The sequence below is a fragment of the Dendrobium catenatum genome, unplaced genomic scaffold, assembly GCF_001605985.2.
Source record: "Dendrobium catenatum unplaced genomic scaffold, ASM160598v2 fragScaff_scaffold_1117, whole genome shotgun sequence".
Classification (NCBI taxonomy): domain Eukaryota; kingdom Viridiplantae; phylum Streptophyta; class Magnoliopsida; order Asparagales; family Orchidaceae; genus Dendrobium; species Dendrobium catenatum.
The window spans coordinates 11,287-34,876 of NW_021319579.1; the positions used below are offsets into that span (position 1 = coordinate 11,287).

General features: G+C 37.8%; 1 protein-coding gene across 1 annotated transcript; it reads left to right on the forward strand.

Moving 5' to 3' along the window:
- Window positions 1-9,317: 9,317 nt before the first annotated feature.
- Window positions 9,318-11,234, forward strand: LOC110102409 (3-ketoacyl-CoA synthase 6-like). The gene has a single exon (XM_020830745.2). The coding sequence runs from the start codon at window positions 9,420-9,422 to the stop codon at window positions 10,932-10,934; it is 1,515 nt and encodes a 504-aa protein (XP_020686404.1). The 5' UTR covers window positions 9,318-9,419; the 3' UTR covers window positions 10,935-11,234.
- The last annotated feature ends 12,356 nt before the right edge of the window (window positions 11,235-23,590 follow it).

The window sequence follows — 23,590 nt, forward strand, 5'->3', positions numbered from 1 at the left end:
GGATGTTATTTTGCATACACTAAATGGATTGCCGTCGATCTATAATCCATTCAAATCTGGAATTCGGATAATACAGCAGTCGATTACTCTGGATGCACTGTATTCCTTATTGTGCAGCGAAGAAATCAACTTACAAAATGAGCAACAAAAGGATTCGTCTAATCCTTCTGATCAAACGGCCCTTTGGACGTCTCGCTCAAATGCATCCCGTGGAAGATCTTCATTCCGGGGACGTGGAAGAGGTGCTCCCTTCAGAACAATTCCATCTGGCACGAATAATTCTACTATACAAAATTTCCCTGCTGCCCGTGCAACTGCTTCAGCATCAAGCCGTCCGATATGTCAAATTTGTGGAAAGACCGGTCATGTGGCATTGAATTGTTGGCATCGTTGTAATATGCAATATGCTCCAACTACTTCCAATAGCAATCAACGTGCCTATCTTACCAATTCGAGCAACACCGTGACATCTCCGGTTTCCGAGTGGGTACTTAATTCCGGTGCTACATCCCATTTGACATCAGATGCCACACAGCTCCAACAGAGTCAGCCGTATTTTGGAGCAGATACAATTTCAGTTGCCAGGGCAATACTCTTCCGATCCAGAATACAGGTCAAGGAATCTTACCTCTGCCTGATCAGAACCGTAAGCTTCATCTCAAGAATCTCTTACATGTTCCTCACCTCTCTCATAATCTTCTTTCTATTCATAAATTAACCTCTGATAACAATTGTTCCGTTTTATTTGACTCTCATGGTTTTATCATTAAGGATCTCTCGGACAATAGTACCCTTCTCCATGGTAGCTCTCGGGATGGTCTCTACCCAGTCTCCACTGCTTCCACGGCTTCCTCTTCAGCTCTACAGTCCTCGGTCAACCATTCTCCACCTTGGCACAGTCGGCTGGGTCATCCCAACATTAGGACTTTACATTATCTTTCTACTTTAATTCCATCTATATGTACTCCTCCTTCTAATTTCATATGTACTTCTTGTAATGTGACCAAGAGTCACAAGTTATCTTTCCCTTCTTCATCTAGTCATGTACTTAACCCCTTTCAATTAATACATTCTGATGTTTGGGGACCATCACTTGTATCTTCATTTAATGGTTTTCGCTATTATATTGTGTTTATAGATGACTCTACTCGCTATACTTGGATTTATCTTTTGCATTCTAAGGATGAATCTGCCTCTAAGTTTAAACATTTTTATCAGCTTATTAAAAATTCTTTTAATATATCTATTCAAACATTAAGAACCGATGGGGGTGGTGAATACATAAGCAATTCGTTTCAAACTTATTTGAGTCAAAATGGCATTGCTCATCAACTTAGTTGTCCTTATACTCCTGAGCAGAACGGTCTCGCTGAACGCAAGCATCGCCATCTTCTCGAAACTACTCGTGCTCTTCTGCACACTGCTCATCTTCCCAATAGTTTTTGGGCTGAAGCTCTATTAACTTCAAATTATTTAATCAACATTTTTCCAACCACTGCTTGTCGGTCTCAAATTCCCTATCAACTTCTTCATCACAAATTACCTTCCTATGATCATCTACGGACGTTTGGCTGTCTCTGTTTTCCCTGGCTTCAACCTCTTTCTGCTAATAAATTGTCACCTCGCTCTCAAGAATGTATTTTCTTGGGATACTCCTCTTCTCACAAAGGCTACCGTTGCCTAAATCCTCATACAAATCGAATCTATATTTCTCAGCATGTGGTCTTTTATGAACATATTTTTCCTTTTAAACCTCCTGTTCAAGCTACTCCAAGTGTTGAAACTCCTCCTCCCAATCCCTTTCTCCTAACACCTACAACCTTAACGGGTTCCACCATATCTCCTCAACAAAATTATCAACACATTTTACCTGTATCCCAGCAATCCGCTGTGCCAATTTCCCCTGCACCTGTCTCTTACACCGAGCAAGTTCACGGTTCTCATTCTTCCCAGCCATCTTAAGCTCCTGCTGTCATTCCGTCAACTGCTCTTCAACCTCAAATTCCCTCCATTCATCCAATGCAAACTCGGTTGAAAATGGGAATTCAAAAACCAAAAGTTATTCTTGATCTGCTTACGGTTCCTCAGTCAGTTCACATTCCTACCTCATATACTCAAGCCTTACAACACCCATCTTGGCGTGCGGCGATGTCAGCCGAATTTATGGCTCTTCAGCAACAAGGTACGTGGAGTCTCATTCCACCTCCTCCCAATAAGATTGTGATCGGCAGCAAGTGGATTTTCAAATTGAAAACTAAACCCAATGGTCAAATAGATCGCTACAAGGCTCGTTTAGTTGCTCAAGGTTTCAAACAAGAATTTGGCATCAACTTCAATGAGACCTTCAGTCCAGTTGCCAAGCTCCCTACAATCCGGATTCTTCTTTTACTTGCTCTTCATCGCAATTGGGCAACTCTTCAGTTTGACATCTCCAATGCCTTCCTTCATGGAGATCTTCCGGAAGAAGTTTTTATGAAACAACCTCCTGGTTTTGTTGACTCTCAACATCCGGATTATGTTTGCAAGTTGCACAAATCACTCTATGGTCTTCGTCAAGCTCCTCGTCAATGGTTTAATAAACTCACTCAATCTTTATTGCAATTTGGTTTCACCTTTAGTAAAGCGGATCCTTCGCTCCTTATTTTTACCAAGTCTCACATTCAACTATATCTTCTTCTATATGTTGATGACTTGTTGCTCACGGGTAATGACGCCACCACCATTGACAGTTTATTGCTTATGCTAAGATCTCAGTTTTCCTTAAAACAGTTGGGCTCGGTAGAAACCTTTCTCGGCATTCAAGTGCACCGCTCCAGTTCGGCAGTCACTCTTCATCAATCCAAGTATGCTGCCGACATTCTGTCAGCTGCAGGTTTTACAAATTCAAAACCGGTTCCCACGCCAAGTGTAGTTAAGTCTACCAAGCATCTTCCTGCTGCTCCCGCCTTCTCGGATCCGCAACTCTATCGCCGTCTGGTTGGTTCGCTTAATTATCTCACTATTACTCGACCTGATATTGCATTTGTTGTGAATGTCGTGTGTCAACATATGCATAATCCATCTACATCTGATTTCCTTGATCTAAAACGAATACTTCGCTATGTTCAAGGAACTTTAAATTTCGGCCTGCCGCTTATACCCGGAAATTTACAACTTACTACTTATGTAGATGCAGACTGGGCAGCCGATTCTTTAGATCGAAAATCTATCTCTGGTTTTTGCTCCTTTCTAGGCTCCACATTGGTTTCTTGGAGCGTTAAAAAGCAGACCACTGTGGCCAAATCATCAACAGAAGCTGAGTATCGGGCGCTCTCCTCAGCAACTTCAGATATCCTATGGCTTCGCCGGCTTCTTGCTGAATTCGGTATTCCTCAAACCGGTGCTACTACCATCTACTGTGACAGCGCCTCTGCAATCGCCTTGGCTCATAACCCGGTTTTTCATGCTCGTACGAAGCATATTGAAATTGACTATCATTTTATTAGTCACCACATTCTTCAAGGTGACATTGCAGTTCAACATCTTCACTCACTTGATCAAACTGCTGACATTCTAACAAAACCTTTGTCTCCTACTCGGTTTCAGTTGTTACGTGACAAACTAACCATTTGTTCAACAAATGATTAGTTTGAGGGGGGCTGTTAGAGTATACTCTCAGCATTATTTAGCTATCCGGTTCTACTTATGTCAACTTGAGTGAGGATGCACTTTCTCTGTTTCTCAGACTGAACTGCAGGCCTTTAGGCGGCTTTAGCTCAGCTTTTGTCTCCTGTATTGGGCATTTTTATACCTGCCATTATTTCCCAAAGCAATGACGAGATTAATGGCTAATTCTCTGTAAACCTTGCTCTCGGCTTGCTTCTTCCTGTTTTCCTCTTGCAGGTGAAGAAGATGAAAGCTCTCATAAAATTGCCTTGAAAAGTGTGGGATGTAATGCAAAATGCAATGCTATACATTGCAGGCATTAAAAATATCTCCAAAAATTTGAAAAATGGCGATACTATGAAAAAAAAAATATCGAAGTATAAAAATTATATAAGTTCCAAAAAATTTCGAAAACCATGGTTAATGCCCAGACTTGACTAAAAATATTCTTAAATTAAAATTCACGGTCGAACGAGGCCGCAGAATGACCAGATCTCAACCGTTGATCGTGAGATCAACGGTCCAAATCATCCCCTGGCGGACAACGGCGTAACCCAAAGCCCTCAACGCTATTTTGGCTCATTCTCATGATCGAGTGCACTAAATCGTATGAAATTTTAACCCTAGACTCTACTCATGAAGAGCATTCATGGGGGACTAAACTCGTGTTCCAAAATGCACTATACATGAAGTTATTCAACCCTATGTGTCATGATCTAGGGTTTCAATTTTACCTCGATCCAATGAATGGATTCAGGAGATCCCTATACGGTTGAGCTTATAAATTGTCCTCTTACAATTTCCTAGATGCAGTCGAGCTTCGAAACACCTTGGATTCGACTGGAGAAGCCTTAGAAGATTTTAAGCTTCGGGCCACTAAAAACTCACCACCAGTGACTTTGACTAGTGGTCTTTGGCTTGGGGAAAGTAAAGAGATGTCATGGGAGCTCTCACCCCAAATCTCATAGGCTGAGGATGCTTGGAGAGAGAGCAAAAGCAAGAGTCCTCATTTAGATGCCTTAATAAGCCTATTTATAGGCCTAAGCTTATAATCAACGGCTAAGATCAAAATTAGGGCTAATTAGGAGGGAGGTGAGATGATTTGGACGTGAATTAAGTGAGGGGAATATTAATAGGGCTTTAAATGCATTAAATGTGCCTTAATTTGACCTAAATAGGTCAAATTAACCCAAGGTAGACTTGGGTTGACCAAGTCAAGGTTTGACTTGGTCAACCTAGTCAAATAAAGCCTAAGGGATGAGGGTTTGAGCTCAAGATGGCTTGGGATATGTTTGGATTTGAATTAGGCTTAAAAGGGTCTAAATGGGTCAACCTGGGTTGACCTGGTCAACCAGGTTGACCCAGGGCAAGAGTCTGGGTCCAATGGGTTGGGTCTGACCCATTGGGTCTAATGGAGGTGAAAATTGAGCCATGGAAGCTTTGAATTTGATTTGAAACTAATTAGAGGGGTTTAGGTCAATCAGGTTCTACCCAATAAGGTTGACCCAGGGCTTGGGTTTGGGATCATCAAACTTGGTTTGACCCACTGAATTTAAGAGAGATGGTCTTGGGGCCTAGCTTGGTCAATTTGACCAAGTCAACCCCTTAACCCAAAGAGTTAAGTGAAAAAAAAAATGTTAACAACGTCATTCAGTAGGATTAGAATCTATGTTGTTCATGGTTGGGCCTGATCACTATTACTTTTTTGCAAACCATGGGTTGTACTAATATGACACTTGCCATGGACTTTCTTTCTTTACTCTACTCTGGTGATTTATATTTATATGTTTACTTTGTGTGCGTAGTAGAACTTGAATATTTTTTCTAGATTTCTTTCTTTCATATGTGTGGCCTATTTTCGTTAGGCTCTCTAGGATAAAAATCTTTTCTACTCATAATTAAATTCAAAATTTTTTAAAATTAAATAACATATAAATCTAACGACCTAGGGAATAGTTGGAATCATCCGAAGTCCCATACATATTATTGCATTTTTCTCTCTCCTTCTAGAAGATACTTCCTCGCCTACGGATAGAGTCCAGATAGTCTAGCCTATGAGGATGAGGTGTCGCACCTGGGGAAGCCGAGTATTTTCTATAAAATTATTTATATAAGTCTTTTTTAAAATCTCATGCATACTTGATTTGAATCATTTAAACAACACACATTGCATTATAAACTAATTAAATACAAACTTTAATTATACTAGCTGTAGGAGCATCTACTATACATAAGTTCAAGGCTAATTAGAAAATTCTCTAGACGTTGGTCTTACTTTAAAAAATTGAACTACCTACCATTCTTTTATAAAGACTGGACAACATGGATTTTAAGAACTTAGGTGGTTAACTAGCTTTTCTTTTCAGGCATGATGTAAGCCTATATGCATTAGCTAGGATACGGGTGTTAGTGTTGGGTGTAGAATACTAAACCCACCTTAGATTTAGTGTTCAAGGCTAATATATTCGGTGTCTCGTAGAACGCCTCATCGGTGGGTAAGATCCCTTTTCTCCAGAGACTATAAATCTCATCTATCTGCATCACGTGGCACTTATATCTTTTTCCCTATGTATGCTTTGAGTGCATGATTTTTTTCTCCAATTTCCTTTAAGTGCCTTAGTCCCTCCGGATGTTGAGATGAATGATGCATGTTGACTGAGCCCACTTGAACCCTTTCTTTCCCTTTAAGTAGGATTTCCTAGTCTTCTCTCTTTGCCAATCACATTTTTGAAAAGAATAATGTCAGATCCTTAATCGAGAGTATTTTTAAGCTCTGACCTGAGATGTAATTAACCACGGGGGCTTGCGGCAGTGGGAAACAGAACTTCACTATCAAATAAACCCCACTCGAGTTGATGTATCGGGTGGGGTACGTTGGCGAGAGCCACTATCCTAAACGATTAATCGTATGTGCGATCTAATCTGCCATTCTATTTGTCGCTTGTGAAGAGCGCAGAGGCCTGTGAATGTCTCGTCCCTCGGGATAGTGCGGTCGTATACCCTCTGCACTCTATCCCTCGCACAACATATCCCTTTTAGAGGTCCACATATGTATAATATGAATTTGAAAGGTTAATTTTGCATTTAATTAGAATGATCATTATTTTTCTTTGCTTTGTAATATGCATTATTAATTAATTTATATAATGAAAATTAATATCTTTATAAACTATTTATAATTATTATGATATAATATATACTCATCACTACACGAAATTCAACTTTTTGTGGAACAATAATCCGACGCAAAACAAGAGAAATCCTTCGCAAATATTGGTTTGGAGCGGATTTGCAACGGAATTGATTTTGCGTCGCAAAAGTATTTACAATAAAATAGATCCATTGCAAATATTTTGAGAAGGATTTGTCGCTGATATACGATAGAAATTTAACCGAAAATTGCGGCGGAATATCTATCGTACTTTGTGACGAAAATTTCGTTGTAAAGCCACCGCCATTTGTGATGGCTATTTCTTTCACAAGCAATGATAGTATATGTTATTGAGCTTTCCAATAGTAAAAAATCCAAACAGTTTAAAAGCAATAATTAAATATAGTAATAAAAAAGAATAACATTTCAATAGCTCAAATAAACAACTATATTCCATAAAATTCTACAATTGTTATAACACTGTTAAAGTTTCAATAGCTCTTATATATCAAAAGAAATAAAATGCATCATAAATGTTTGTGGCGAAAAATTCGTTGTAAAGCCACCGCCATTTGTGATGGATATTTCTATCACAAGCAATGATACTAGATCATCTTATCAATGTCGTTTGTGACGAAATTCCACCACAAATCCGTCGGAAACCTGAAATATGAAAAAAAAAGTAGTTCATGATATATGTTATTGAACTTTCCAACAGTACAAATCCAAATAGTTTAAAAGCAATAATTAAATATAGTAATAAAAAAGAATAACATTTCAATAGCTCAAATAAACAACTATATTCCATAAAATTCTACAATTGTCATAACACTGTTAAAGTTTCAATAGTTCTTATATATCAAAAGAAATAAAATGCATCAATCGCAAATATTTTGAGAATGATTTATCGCTGATATACGCCAGAAATTTAGCCGCAAATTGTGGCAGAATATCTATTGTACATTGTGACGAAAAATTCGTTGTAAAGCTGCCGCCATTTGTGATGGATATTTCCATCACAAGCAATGATACTAAATCATCATATCAATGTTTGCGACGAAAAAATTTGCTGGGAACCTGTAATATGAAAAAAAGTAGCTCATGGTGCATATGTTATTGAGTTTTTCCAACAGTACAAATCCAAATAGTTTAAAAGCAATAACTAAATATAGTAATGAAAAACAATAACATTTCAATATCTCAAATAAACAACTATATTCCATAAAATTCTACAATTGGCATAACATGTTAAAGTTTCAATGGTTCTTATATATCAAAAGAAATAAAAAGCATCATAAATATTTTTTGCATCATAAATGAATTGGGTTTTGGAATATTAGCAGACCCGATCTAATTTAGCTAATTATTTGGATTTTTTATGGGATTTTTCGTAGGATGTAGTGATCCAACCAACCAAAAAAAACCAACTTTTATTCATACACAAGTATTTTAAAAAATTAAATAATCTCTAATTAAAAAAAAATAGCTGAATATGTATGAGTCATATGCATTTTACTGACCTATTAATTAATTAATAAATTTAATCATATATAACTGAGAGTGAACTGAGCACGATGAAGTAAGGTTTAATTTGTCTTTGATTTGTTAAGAAAACAAGCTCAAAATAATTAGCGTATTATTTTAACAAATGAATTGAATATAAACTTCTTACTTAGCCAAATAGAATGATGAATATTTTTATTTCAGCCTATATACAATTTTGCTATTTTCACTTCAATTAATTATTAAAAAAAAAAACAATGCTTTCAATTACTTAGATAAAATACATCATTTACTAACAACACATACAAAATTTACGTGTTTAAATACCCTCACGCTAAATATTAGCATAAAGTTTTGAATAGTTTCTTCTTTTTTAGCTTATGATTGATTTATACCTATGTGAAAGCCATACTTCGTTTGAAGACTAACCAAAATGCGCCACGTCACCCGTCACTCAGTATCATAGCTCAATACCACCACTGACATGGCTGAACCAGATTCACCTCCGGATATAGAGCTGCGTCTGGCATCAACACATAATAATTTTTCCAATTTTATATAGATATTTTACTATTTTTTGAAGTAGTTTTCAGTAAAACTTTTTTTAAAGCAAAAAAAAATCAATTGCCAAAAGCTATCCTAAATGAGGTCATAAGCTTTTTTTTCTGCAGATCATTTTTGTTTGTTGATTGAGAGTTTTAGCTATCAACTAAGAGATATTGAATTTAAGCCTTACACACATGTTACATGTGAGATTTTCTTTTTAGATCTAAATGTTACTTAAAAAAAAGTAAAAATAAATAAATAAAACTTATAATGGACGTATATCAGCTCGATCCGCTCACGTATATGAATTATAATTTCTTCTTTTCTTGTGTCGCCTTCGCAATTACCTCTTGCTCCGCAAGATCAGAGACGGCCTGGAGGCCCGGGACCCAGCTTCTCATTTAAACCACCATCTACCCCATTCATTGCGCACTAAACCCCCCTTTAAATTCCCTCCCTCCCTCTTTCCCCAATCCATTCTCGCCAAAAGCCACCGGGAGAAAAAAAAATTCCATTTTTCCCGGCCAAACAAACCACTCATCACCCACATTAATCCAAAAACAAAAATTCAAGCATGCCATCCTCCTCTTCCTCCTCCTCTCCCTCCCCTCCCCTTCCAGAGTTCAAAAACTCCGTCAAGCTCAAATACGTCAAACTTGGCTACCAATACCTGGTAAACCATATCCTCACCCTCCTCCTCATACCCATCATCGCCGCCGTCGGTCTCGAAGTGGCCCGAATGGGCCCGTCCGAATTCCTTTCCCTTTGGCGCTCCCTGCACTTGGACCTCCTCGAAATCCTCTGCTCCGCTTTCATCATCGTCTTCGTCGCCACCGTCTACTTCATGTCCCGCCCACGCCCGATCTATCTCCTCGACTACGCCTGCTTCAAACCTCCTATGTCTTGTCGCGTCCCCTTCTCCACCTTCATGGAACACACCCGCCTCATCTGCTCCGACGAGAAGAGCTACCAATTCCAAGCTCGCATCCTCGAACGTTCCGGCCTTGGAGAAGAGACCTGTCTCCCCCCTGCTAATCACTATATCCCCCCAAGCCCCAATATGGAAGCCTCCCGCGCCGAAGCCAAACTTGTCATCTTCTCCGCCGTCGACGACCTCCTCGCCCGCACCGGTATCAAACCCAAAGACATCGACATTCTCGTCGTCAATTGCAGCCTCTTCTCCCCAACACCTTCCCTCTCCGCTATGATAGTCAACCGCTACAAACTCCGCGGCAACATTCACAGCTTTAATCTCTCCGGCATGGGTTGCAGCGCTGGTCTCATCTCTATAGACCTCGCCAGAGATCTACTCCAGGTTCACGCAAACTCCACCGCCCTCGTCGTCTCAACGGAGATCATCACCCCCAATTTCTACGCCGGCAACCAACGCTCCATGCTTCTTCCCAATTGCCTCTTCCGCATGGGTGCCGCCGCAATTCTCCTCTCCAACCGCCGCCGCGACCGTCGCCGCGCCAAATACCGCCTCGTCCACCTAGTCCGAACACATAAGGGCGCTGATGAAAAAGCCTACCGTTGCGTCTACGAGGAAGAGGACAAGGATGGCCATTCCGGAATTTCTCTTTCCAAAGACCTGATGGCCATCGCGGGTGAAGCGCTGAAATCCAACATCACGACCATTGGTCCTTTAGTCCTCCCTGCTTCCGAGCAACTCCTCTTCCTCTTCACACTCATCGGACGAAAAATAATAAACCCGAAATGGAAACCTTATATTCCAGACTTCAAGCAAGCTTTCGAGCACTTCTGTATTCACGCCGGCGGGCGAGCGGTGATCGACGAGCTGCAGAAAAATTTGCAGCTTTCGGCAGAGCACGTGGAGGCTTCGCGGATGACACTGCACCGCTTCGGTAACACGTCGAGCAGCTCGCTCTGGTACGAGCTCAACTACATCGAATCGAAAGGGCGTATGAAGCGCGGCGATCGCGTTTGGCAGATAGGGTTCGGGAGCGGATTCAAGTGCAACAGCGCCGTTTGGAAATGCATGAGGACCGTTAAGATACCGTTGGATGGGCCGTGGGGTGATTCCATTGACCGTTACCCCGTCTTCATACCCGAGGTGGTGAAGCTCTAAACTCGAGCTCGCCAGTGCTAATTACCGCCGGCAAGCGAACACGTACTACTGTGATTCTCTCCGCTCAACAACTCTTCCTACCACCAACCGATCGACGTTGTAAAGTAGATGGCTGTTTGATTTGTTGAAATTTATTGTGTGTGTTTGTCAGATTCTATAGCTGATTCGATTCTATTGGTATTCGCTGCTCGATGTTGCGTATTGTATTTTCTCGTGAGAGGAAATGGATCGAATTAATTCAAGCTGTAAGAATTAATGCAAAAGAGTTATATATACAGCGATGGTTGAAGTTGTGTATTTAATATTTGTTGGGTTACCAGCTCGAGCTGTGGCGGCCAACGGCGACGAATGTGACCGGCATTAGTTTGTTGCCCGGCTTTGTCCCGGCCTTCTACTACTTACGGCAAATTATTACGTCCGTTGTTCTGATTCGTCTTGATATCAATTCAGACGTGCTACGTCACCAAAAAATATACATCAGGATCTAGTGTATTCAGGTGAGATGACGCGTTTGGATTGGATGTCCGGACGTTCGGTGACCGGACGTAATAATTCGCCCGACCTTCTCCTACTTACCACTGTCTCTCTCTCTCTCTTTACATATATGTATAAAGGGAATTGCCGAGCTTGCCACGTTGATATATTTAAAATAAATTTCAAAACTTTCGATCTCATCATTTTTATATAAATTAACTTTAAATGCTGGAGAGTCGTAACTCTTTGAATTAGTAAATAAAAATGATTTTCTGTCCAACGTGTGTAATAATTATTTTTTAGAATAATTAAATAGGGAAATCATAAATTTCGAGTGAGCAGCTGTAGCGGTGGACGTAATCGGAAGGAAAACATTACGTTGGCGCCTCATTGATTTCAGTAAATAAAGGTAAAAGAAAATTAAATGGAGTGTACGTACTGAATAATGTATAAACAAGTATGGATGTTTATAGTAGGAATTATTATGTGAATATAGTTTACGTCATTTTTATGAGCTGATCGAGTTTGTGTTTTAGTCTAGGGGTGTCAATTTCGGGTCACGGGTTGGGTTCGGGTCAAACCCAAAACTGATCTAGCATTATTTGGGTCAACCCGAACCCGACCCGTTTTTGAAAACGGGTCAATTTTCGGACCCGAATCCGACCCGCTTCGGGTTCGGGTCAACCCGACCCGACCCGACTGCTTGGCGTTAGTAGCTTAGGTTTGAGGCGGAAAGTGGATGGCGGGTTAGCAGCAACGACTGCAGCGGCGGACGGCCAATAGAAACGGCGGCGGACGACCAAGAGGGGCTGCGGCAGCAGAGGCTAGCTGCGGCGTCAGTCCGGCAGAAGCTGCGGTGGCGGAGGATGCTTGAAGCGAACGACGAACATGCAGAAAGTTCGTTGACGGCGAACAGGCAGAGTCGCAGACGGAGCTCACAGTCTCACGGACGATGCGACTGACGCCCTTGACCCGGACAAATGACGCGAGTTGGCATCTGGCATCTGCCATCTGAGTTCCGACGCGACGCGACGCCACAGATGGACTCGATTGATCATTTGAGCGGGAGACTGTTTTACAAACGGGTCAAATCGGGTTTCCGAGTCAACACGAACCCGACCTGATTTTACAAAAGGGTCGAAATCCTGAACCCGAACCCGACTCGATTCGGGTCAACCCGAACCCGAAATTTTCGAATCTGATTCGTGTCGGGTTTTCGAATCTGGTCAAATATTGACACCCCAAAGTTTTACTTTGTATAATTTTATATTAGTTGTAAATGTGTAATAATATAGACTCTAAAATTTAACAAAAAAAAACATAGTAATGAATAGAAAAAACTATTCACCGCATAAGATTAATTAATAATTTTGTGCTAAAACTAATGTGTCTTTTGTTGTACATACGCACGTTAATGACATCTCTTAATATTTAAGTTTAATTTGGGTTGGCTTTCTTACTAATTCTTGAAGTAATTTTTTAATACAACAATAACAACAACATCAAGCCTTTATCCCACTACGTGGGGTCGGCTACATGAATCCTTTTTCTCCATTGTGTCCTATTAAAAGTCAAATTCTCGTTTAAATCTAATAAAGAAAGGTCATTCCTAATATTTTCTAACCAAGTCTTTTTAGGTCTACCCCTACCTTTCTTAACATAAGTCAAATCTAATACCTCTACTCTCCTAACCGGGAGAAAGGAGATGAAATAAAATTACAAATAAGATAAAAGTAAGTTAACGAACTCACAAAGAGATCGTAAAAACCGCGAACATTGGACTCTTCCAAATATGATGGGTATTGCAAATCACCCTCCTCGGGCTTCTTCTCTCATGAACTCACTAAGAGATCACACAAGTAGAAGAAATTTTTCATTCAATAATTCATGATCCATTACAATGCATGAGGCCTCCTTTAAATAGGCCAAGATAGATCAGAACTAAAATGACACAAATGATCTCGGGGCTATATAAGTGACTCAATGCCCACAGGGGCAAACTAGGAAAAATAAAAAACAAGCATAAATAAAATACAAGTAAATCAGAAATAAAGGCTCTGAATCGTAGCCGTCGATCTGCGTCTCTGGCGATGGTACACGTGTCGAAATCTGATGTTCTCATCATTCTCCCCAGGTGGGAGAAAGTTTGACCCCGTCGAGTGAGCGTCTCTAGAAGTCTCGTACCACTCCAGTAGGTCAGGGTCCAATCTCTGCAGCTCATCCCGGTCGATCCACACGTTCTCCATCTCCGGCTAACTATGAAAAAAAAAAATCGAATTGCAAGCACTGCTCCTCTTCGGTCGTCATCACTCACGACCAGGAAATGCTAAGAAAATAGATTTGAAAAGAAAAGTCAGAATTGAGCACCATTTGAATACCAGAAAATAGGCTATCTTTGGAGTTGTAGTTGATGAAAACTGCATTTTTTTAAGAGAGATGAGTGCCAATAGATCAGGTATTATACAAACAGACCAGAAATAAAATTTGAGAGCTTTGGATATGCACTTTTGTTGGATTGGTCACCGTTTTGGTCAGGAGTAGAAGGAAAATGTGAGGCTTTTCTTATGTGTTTTAGGCCGAGAGATTGAAAAGCCAAAAGTTCCATACTTTTACCTTGGATTGCGAAGAGGCCGAGCTCTGATCGCATATAATGGAATGTGATCCTCTCCTTCTTCGCTTCAGCAGCCGGAGATTAAGCCCTAACTCGCGAAAAAATGGAATAAAAGACGTCGTAAGCCTGCTTGGAGACGGAGTGGTAGAAATGATGTGAAATAGGGATTTGGGTGGTATAAAAGTAATATTAAACTTTGAGGTGTTAGATATGTAAATGCTTAGAAATATAGTGGTATGTATGTAAATTTCCCAAGTATTTATTATAAAATATTATTTAGTAAATTGGCAGATTTTTATGGCAGATCGTACAGACACTTTTTTGTTGGGAGAATTTGGGGCATAAGCCCTTCTATTAAAAAGAAACAGTTACAAGTAAAAATCTATACCACCCGTAACCCAATAGAGAAATAAAATTGTGGCATACAAAATTGATCAGGACTCAGGTATAAGCTGCAGCATAGATCGAGCGGGACAAAACCATCAGCAACTTTAGAAGGAGGCCCCTGATTCCCTGGTGGTATACAGACACTTATATGAACCTATTATTTAAGCTTATGTGGCATATATTGCTCATCTCGAGAAGTGGAGGTTAGAAAAGTTTGCTATTGTCGTTCAACATGTTCTAAGTTGGCGGAATTCAATGTTTATTTTATTTGTGGATTTCTGTAAGTTGGAAAAATTGAAGGTGATGATGTTTTAAAATTTTTTAAATAGGAAGAAAATAATTGTTGATCCTGCACCTATGAGTCTGGTTGTTGGTAGGCTCATTGATGGATTAGTTATGCCGCCAAACGCCTCTTACGGTCATGGGCGGATCCACATTGGTCTTAGCAAAAAAAAAATTAATATTTATAGGGGATTTTTTGGAATATTTTAAATATTTTGGGCATTTTGTCCCCCGCAAAAATATTTTTTGCCATAATTTTATCAATCATAGTCATCTTTGCCCATCTCCCATAAAAAATTTTTTTGCTCACGCTGAAAAAAGAAGTTGGATCCACCCTGCTTACGATGATAGCGGGTAGAAATTCACGTTAAAAAAAAATGATGTTTCAAAAGTATTTTCTTAGCATTTATTTTATTATTGTAATGAGCTCAATATCATCATAAACCGCTCTAACTTTAAATAGGCATATTGCATTTGCTCTTTGACTTAAAAAAAAAACTATCATAAAGCTTTATAGAAACTCATCTAATTTATCATTGTTGTTTGTTAGAATATTCACTGTGATAGAGATAATTTATTATTTTAACATTAAATAAAATTTTCATGCACATACAAGTTAGTTAAGAGCAGCTCATAAGAAACATTATGTTTTTTTTATAACAAAAATATAGAAAGAAAAAATTATGGGACATGATCAGCCTGTTGAAATGATTTAAATAGTGGGAGTCATATATGATAAATTGTACATTTATCCCTTAAAAGATAATGAGTTAATATAATGTAATATACATAAACTATGAAAAATATCTTTTATGTTGGAAGTAGAAAATATATTTTATGTTGGAAGTAGAAGTATTGAGATCTTTGAATTGTCATTAGATAATTATGGGATATCATATCAATCATGCAAGCACCTTATAGGAGGGAGACATTATGGGATATCATATCAATTATGCACCTCATAAGAAACATTATGTTTTTTATTTATATATTGCCTTTTATATTTTAATTATTTTTCATCTATTTCCCAACATAACATTTGCCGTTGACATAAATCGAAATGAACAAACATCAGATAATTCTGAAGGTTGAACAACGACCAAGGGTTAGTTGTTTACTAAGTCATTCTCCTTTTATGATGAGAGATTGGTGCCCATGAAGATGAGTGTTGTACATTGGTGTTCAGTCACTTTTGACTGCATAGAAATATAATATATTATGATTTTTTGTAGGCCATTTGATCAATTATATTAGAAACACTTGACACTCCACCAAACTATTGAAATCGAATTCTCTTAATCATTAATATTTGATAATTTTAGAACATCTATGTGACCTTGTGAACTTAAATTTGAATGATCGAACTTAGCTTCATCAAGATGCTCATTTCGATAATAAATGGAAGGAATTCGGAGGTCATTCTGTCCTTCAAATGATCTAGAAGAAAATTAACTATATTTTTTAGTAGTACATTTAAACTCATTGGACTACCAAAGTATTATTGAGTATCATTGAGTTTGTTGGAGAGTCACTTATTTTGACTATATGTTTACTGAAAATATAAAATTTAATTGATCTCAAAGATGAGTACTGAATTCTATATGCTTTAGTTTGAATATTTTAAAGATTTGAATTTTGAACGTTTTATATCGAGATTTATGCTAAATTTGATAAAGTTTTTTTCTCTAACATATTAGTTTCCTCTTATTGTCATCAAAAGATAATTTGAAAATAAATTGAGTCCAGAAGAATTTCATAATTTTGGGTAAAATCATTACTAACTTGGCACTTTATTTGCACTATAGCTAGATAATCTGGCTAAAAATATTCCAAAATTGCTTAAAGCTACTCCTTTAGGCTCCATTGGGGTAAAAAATTATCCTAATTGAGTCAAAAAGTTAAAGTAATAGTTTCTAAAATATTTTTAAATGGATGTCCATGATCATCTTTGATCATGTTGGCCTAATGACAAAGTATCCCACACTGGCGCAAGCATAGAACTATAGTGTGAATCTAAATATTGTATTATATTTTAAAAGTTTTTATTTATTTTTATAATTTCATGAAAAGGAAAAAAAAAGAATTTTTAATTTCTAAGAAGTTAAAGTACATGACAGAGTTGCACCAGGGAGTAAGGAAAATGATAAGGCTTGGGGAATTCTCCACCATCTCAAGAAACCCAAAAAAATAAAGGTTTTAGGGGGAGAATGTTGGGCAAGCCTTAGTTGCTGTCTTCAAACTGCTCGCTGAGAAGATCCTATGAAAGTGGAGCTTGGCCTTCTAGTCAAGGCAGGGAGAAATTATTCTATGCAGAGGTCGGATGCAGTTTTATGTTTGGAGGTGAATCATGTGCAGCCACCTCAACGCTACCAAGCAGTACCGAGCAGTGTCGAGCCGCGGTACCAAGCGAAGGGATGATGTGGCATATTCTAGTGAGCCTTCAAACGATGTTCGACGTTCGCGCACACAAAATAATTTTTCCAAGGACGGAAGGGAATTTGGAGGGAGAAGAGACTTGGCTAGCCATGTTGTGAGATTAATAGGATTTAGAAGAAAAAAGAAGTTGATCATTTTTTTTTTTTTTGAGATATTTAGATAAATTAAGGCAGATTCACATACACATCGCATATGCAAGACTCGAATCAAAACTTTTTGGTTGATAGTCAAAGCTCTCAACCAACACAACAAGATGAGCTACCTAGTTAATTGATGTCATGATAAAGAAAAAAGCAAGCACTCTCAGTACTTTGGTTTAGTTATGAGGGATATAGTTTTAGCACTCACTTATCACTAAATATAGAAGTTATTTTTCTTAGGAAGGAATCAAGCCAGTAAATGAAGAACTGACATACCTCCTACTCTAAATGCTTATATGTTGCTCATATGTACCTTTTCTATTTAATAAATGATAGTTATATTTCTTACTATTTATAAAGAGTTAATAAATGTAACAGTAGATATACGCGTTAAGCCAAAAGATGCATCAATTTGACAAGATGGCAAGGCGAAAGTTCTGTGAGAACTATTCTCCCATAAGCACTGCAAAAATAGTTAAAAAAAAATATGTAACAAAGTTATCCAACATGTTGGCTTGCAGGTCACATGCAGAAGATAATTTTTCTGTTTAGAAAAATTCCTTCATCTGGTTTATTTTTACTTCTTTCTCATGCAACACTCAAGCCGTCGAAAAATTATTCTGAGCGGATCCTGGATGGCCTCTGGAGACCAACCAGAATACGCCACGTCACTTTACCGAGCAAAAAGTGATGTGGCGTGTTTTGATTGGTCTCCGGACCGTTCGGTATCCGTACAACATAATTTCTCGAAGATGTCAGGAGATATAAGAACACCCGATTTATTTAAAAAAAAAATTGAAGATCTTATTGTAAAGGACAAATAGTAAAAGTGTTCATCGAACATATGAGATTTTTTTATACATAACTTTAAGCAGTTAAACAAATTTAAGTGTAATAATTTTCATTTCTTGTAATACCCAACTTTGTGGCATATACATCATACATGTAATAATAGTTGTTGCAAAGGAATTAATCCTTCTATCTTGTAGCTACAGCTCTTAAATTCATTAACAAATGTTAGTTGAAATTAGGCCCACACCTTAATTAAATTGAGAGGAAAGTAGGAATCATTAATTAATTGAGTAATATTGATGATAATTAAAATCGCACGGATCAAGAGAAATTATTGATTGATGGTTGTATGATTGATAGTCCAGCTTTATCTTAGTGTCATCATAAATTTAGTTATGTCAATCAATGAAAGAGTTGTCTCTTATGGTGTGCAACAATGGCATAGTATGGTTATGTGTCTCTAGCAATAGTTGATTATCCAAAGAATAAATTTATGCTTTTCAATTTAGTTTATATTTTAATTAACTTTTTATTCATGTGTAAGCATCAACATTATCACTACCAGAAAATAGGGCTAACGCAGCCCAAAATTTGAAATTCCCTAGTGGTTTTAACAGCTACAAATTTCTTTGCAACTGTTTTAAAACCGCTGCAAACCCGTTGTGAATACTGTTAACCTGCAGTGCTTTGAAGCGGCAGGAAAACAGTGAAGAAACAGGAAAAGTAAAAATAATTCTTGTATTCATTGCTTTGTCCAGAGGGTATACAAGAGTATATATAGAGTTTTACAGAGGACATCCGTACATATCTTTAACAAAAAATGATAGTTGTAAAAGACTACATACTAAGTATGTATTTCCTTATGCTTATCGGTTAACATACCCTAGCAAATTGATGGCACAATTGTGACAATAAGTTTGTTAGCCATATATTTAAAGTGAGATATGGCTAAGGATTTAGTGAATAGATCAGCTAATTGATCTTTTGGATTTTACATCAAGAAGATATTGCGTCATGGATTTGTCACCTTCGACATGTGATGCAATTCGTTCTTTAGCTGAATGATTCGGGATCTCATCGTAGCTTGAAGACGATGCGCGAGAGTCATTCATATGTCATGACAATGCGTTAAGGTGAGGACATATGGTAAAATTGAGGGTGAAATCACTGAATATAACGATGCAACAAGATTTTGATAGGTGAGAGTCCAGATTTCATGCGTAATCGGGGTAGTCGAGGCAGACGAGTCGTCTGAAGCGGCATGAGGCGAAGGACATGGAGATGTGCCGTCAAGAAAGCCTTTGAAGCCATTAGCGTTGAAAACCTTTTCCACTTGGGAACGCCATAGCGGATAATTGTCCACAGTGAGGGAGTTGGGAACCAAATTCTTGATATTATTCATCAAGAACTTGAGTTGAGGAGGAATGGTGATCAAAACGAAAGGAGAGTTTGAATCAACCATGGGAGGGGAGGTGAATGAGCGAGTCATGGAAGCGAAAGATCGAAAACATAAAGAAGGAGAAGAATGAGAAAAAAAATACTAATCTTGACAAAATCTCTCTGATACCATGTTAACCTGCAATGCTTTGAAGCGATAGGGAAACAGTGAAGAAACAGAAAGATTAAACATGAAAAAGAAAAATAATTATTGTATTCATTGATTTGTCATACATGAGTATATATAGAGTTTTACAGAGAACGTCCATACATATCTTTAACAGAAAATGACAGATGTACAAGACTATATACTAAATATGTATTTCCTTATGCTTATCCGTTAATAATTACAATTCGCTACAACGATATTCTACGACGGTTTTATGACCGTTGGGTAAATAATGCGAAGTGCATGTAATTCTTTCTATTTTATATCAGAAATGTAAGGCTCTAAATACGCAAACATATAAAATCTTTAAAGTTTTGTGAACTTATTGGGGGGTTGCATGATATATAGGACTCTTACCAAGAGAGCTCTTAATTTGCTGATATGATAGATATAAATGTAGACACTAACATTTACTAATATGATAAGATTTGATTGTGAAGAATGACTATAATTAATATGATTTGATATTACAATGAAGAACCATTCTTTGATTAACATTGTGCTAAAAAAATAATTGCTTGACTTTTAGCGACCTTGGCGTGAATGAATTTGAAAATTCATTTTTTGTCTCTTGGCTAGTGGAAATATTTGAGAAAAGATAAATTTCATAAGAACCCTCTTTTTCCTAATTTAACATAAAAAGAGCTTCCTATTTTCTTATAACTTATAAGAATAATATTACACTCTTCAAAAAAATTTACACTTAATCAAAATTAGGGGTGTCAATTTCGAGTCACGGGTTGGGTTCGGGTCGAGCCCGAAACTGACCCAGCACTATTCGGGTCAACCCAAACCCGACACACTTCGGGTCAAGGTCAACCCGACACGACCTGAGTGACCCGTTTCCAACAAAAAATTGTTAGTTTTCGAGTCAAAATGGGTCTATCTCCTCTTTTTCGGGTAAAAAACGGGTCAATCTCGAGTTGCCGGGTCAAAACTGGGTTTTCAAGTCAAAATCGGGTCAATTTCGGGTCAAAGGGTTAACCCGAACCTGACACAATTTTTTAAACGGATAGAAATATTGAACCCGAACCCGAAATTTTCGGGTCAGGTTCGAGTCAGATTTCGGATCGTGTCAAATATTGACACCCCTAATCAAAATGCACCTTCATGGTTTCCTCTAGCAAAGGGTCATACAACGTTGCTTTTATTGGTCTAAATTATACCTAAACAAACTTGAGTTGGCAAGTCGATCTAATTGAGCCGTGAAGCTTTATTTTTTTCCTGTAACTTAAGAATGAAGTCAAATCACCTATCGTTTGGGATAATTTGGCTCTCTTATCAATGCTTTGTTTTTGATAGTCAATCAATGGTGGAAGCAAGATTGTGGGATCAATAGGAGAGATTTTGCTTCTCATAATATCTTTTATGTTTAAATAATAAAATTTTTCATTTTCAAATTTATAATAAAAAAAAAAATTTGTCCTATTGAACAGTGAAGCTTTATTTTTTCCTATAACTTAGGAATGAAGCCAAATCACCTATAGTTTGGGGCAATTTGGCTCTCTTATTAATGATTTGCTTTTGATCTAATTGAGCAGTGACCAGTGAAGCTTTATGTTTTCATATACCTTAGGAATGAAGTCAAATCACCTATCGTTTTGGGGCAATTTGGCTCTCTTATTAATGATTTGTTTTTGATAGTCAATGGAAGGTATGATATTTTTTTCTTTTTAAATGATAAAATTCTTCATTTTCAAATTTATAATAAAAAAATATTTGTCCTATTCAGCAATGAATCTTTATTTTTTTCCTATAACTTAGGAATGAAGCCAAATGACCTATCGTTTGGGGCAATTTGGCTCCCTTATTAGTGATTTGCTTTTGAACTAATTGAGCACTGAAGCTTTATTTTTTCCTATAACTTAGGAATAAAGCCAAATTACCTATCGTTTGGGGCAATTTAGCTCTCTTATCAATGATTTGCTTTTGATAGTCAATCAATGGTGGAAGCAAGATTGCCGGGTCAATAGGAGATTTTGCTTCTCATAATACATTTTTCTGCTTAAATAATAAAATTCTTCATTTTCAAATTTATAATAAAATTTTTTTGTCATGTTTTAGCATAGCTAAACTCAGAATTATATATATATATTCTATTTTTAAAATGACCAAGGAATATTCCTCATAAATCATTTCAAAAAACTTGTATTCATAATGTTCAAAGTGAGTGTTCTTTATCACTTCGACTCATCGACCATTATAAGAATGAACAAAACGATTGTCCATCCTTGCTTGATTTTTAATATTTATTATTAATCACCACCCAATTTCTACATGTGGCATATATCAATCAAACATCAATGTTTGATATTTGTATTTGTTGTCGCCACATCTACTCTCATTTTACCTAGTGGGCCATAATGACTGCTGGCGTCTACTAATTATGGCCATATATCATTTGCTGATGCCTTCAAAAGAATCTTCATATGATGTCGTCAATCACCATTTCAGGCCCATCTTGCTCGTTACTCTCCCCTCCTATGGCAGGCATTTTATTATGTGCGGACATCGAACGTTGTCCAAAATCCGATGAAATTGCACCATGTCACCCCCTACTCAGTACCGAGCCTCAGTACCGTGGCTCGGTACTGCTCGGCACCGAGCTCAGTAATGCTCGGTACCGAGCTCGTTACTGGATGGCGTGGCTACACTTGATTCGCCTCTGAATGATAAGCTGTGTCCGGTGTCCACACAGAATAATCTCTCCCTATGACTAGTGGAATCTTGCTTTTCTCAAGTACCAGGAGAAAACATATGGATAGAGTTTGTAGAGAGAGAAGAGTAGAGAACTTATTATAATAAGATTACTATATAAGGAGGTAGAGAAAGGAGATTGCATAAAAGAATAGTAGGAATACATAAAGTTTACAATGGTTTGGTTCCAAGCCTTGCAACAATAGCTATAGTGTGCAAAATAAAATATTTATTATGACTACAAATAAAATATAATCGAGATATCCATGGGCAGATCCATCATGGTCTTAGGGTGGGCAAATGCCTACCCTAAAAAGAAAATATTTATAGGAGATTTTTTGAAATATTTTGAGTATTGCCCTAATTTTATCTCTCCTAGACATCTTTGCTCATCCTCCACAATATTTTTTTTTTCCTCCACCCTGAAAAAGGAAGTTGGATTCGCCCCTGGAGATATCCTATATAATTTAGACGGTGTTCCCATAAGTGCTAAGAAATATTGAGAATATAAGAGAAGAGAGTGTTATAACACAGAGAAATTACAACAAAGAGCACAAAAATAATTTTGTGTCATTCTACGAGTGAGAAAAAACAGCGAAAAAAGACACTGTAAAAGGGTGGGATGGAGAATGTTATTGTGGCCATTAAAGAGAATACTTATACTAAAGTCGCTAATTTCAGAAATTGGGATGAGCACTAACGATAGAAAGCATAGGAGGATAAATGCTTGCTATGCTTGTGAGAAGTTGTGCAAGCGTCATGATGAGAAAGATTTGTGATTTAGAAATAATATATTGGGTGGGAAACTTATTTGTTAGTTTAAGTTGATTTGAACGATTTCTGAGTTTAGCAGAGAGTATCTAAGATGATTCATAATTGGATCTCTCAAAAAGGAACTTTTATTTGGTCCGGTGAAAGAATGTAGAGCTACTTTCGGCCGGCACTAAATCGCGCCACGTAGTAGACACAAAATCACGTATTTGTCGATTTTGCTCGACAATAACGAAAAATACCATTATGTGAAGATAAATACCGAGTAATACTGAGCAACACCGAGCAATACCGAGTTTTTTCTAGAAAAACTTGGTGTTACTCAGTATTGCTCGGTATTACTCGGTATTGATCTTCACATAGTGGTATTTCTCGTTATTGCCAAGCAATACCGAGCAAATACCGAGCAAATACCGGGTAACTCAATGGTGACCGGACGTAGAGCTACGACCGGTCACCG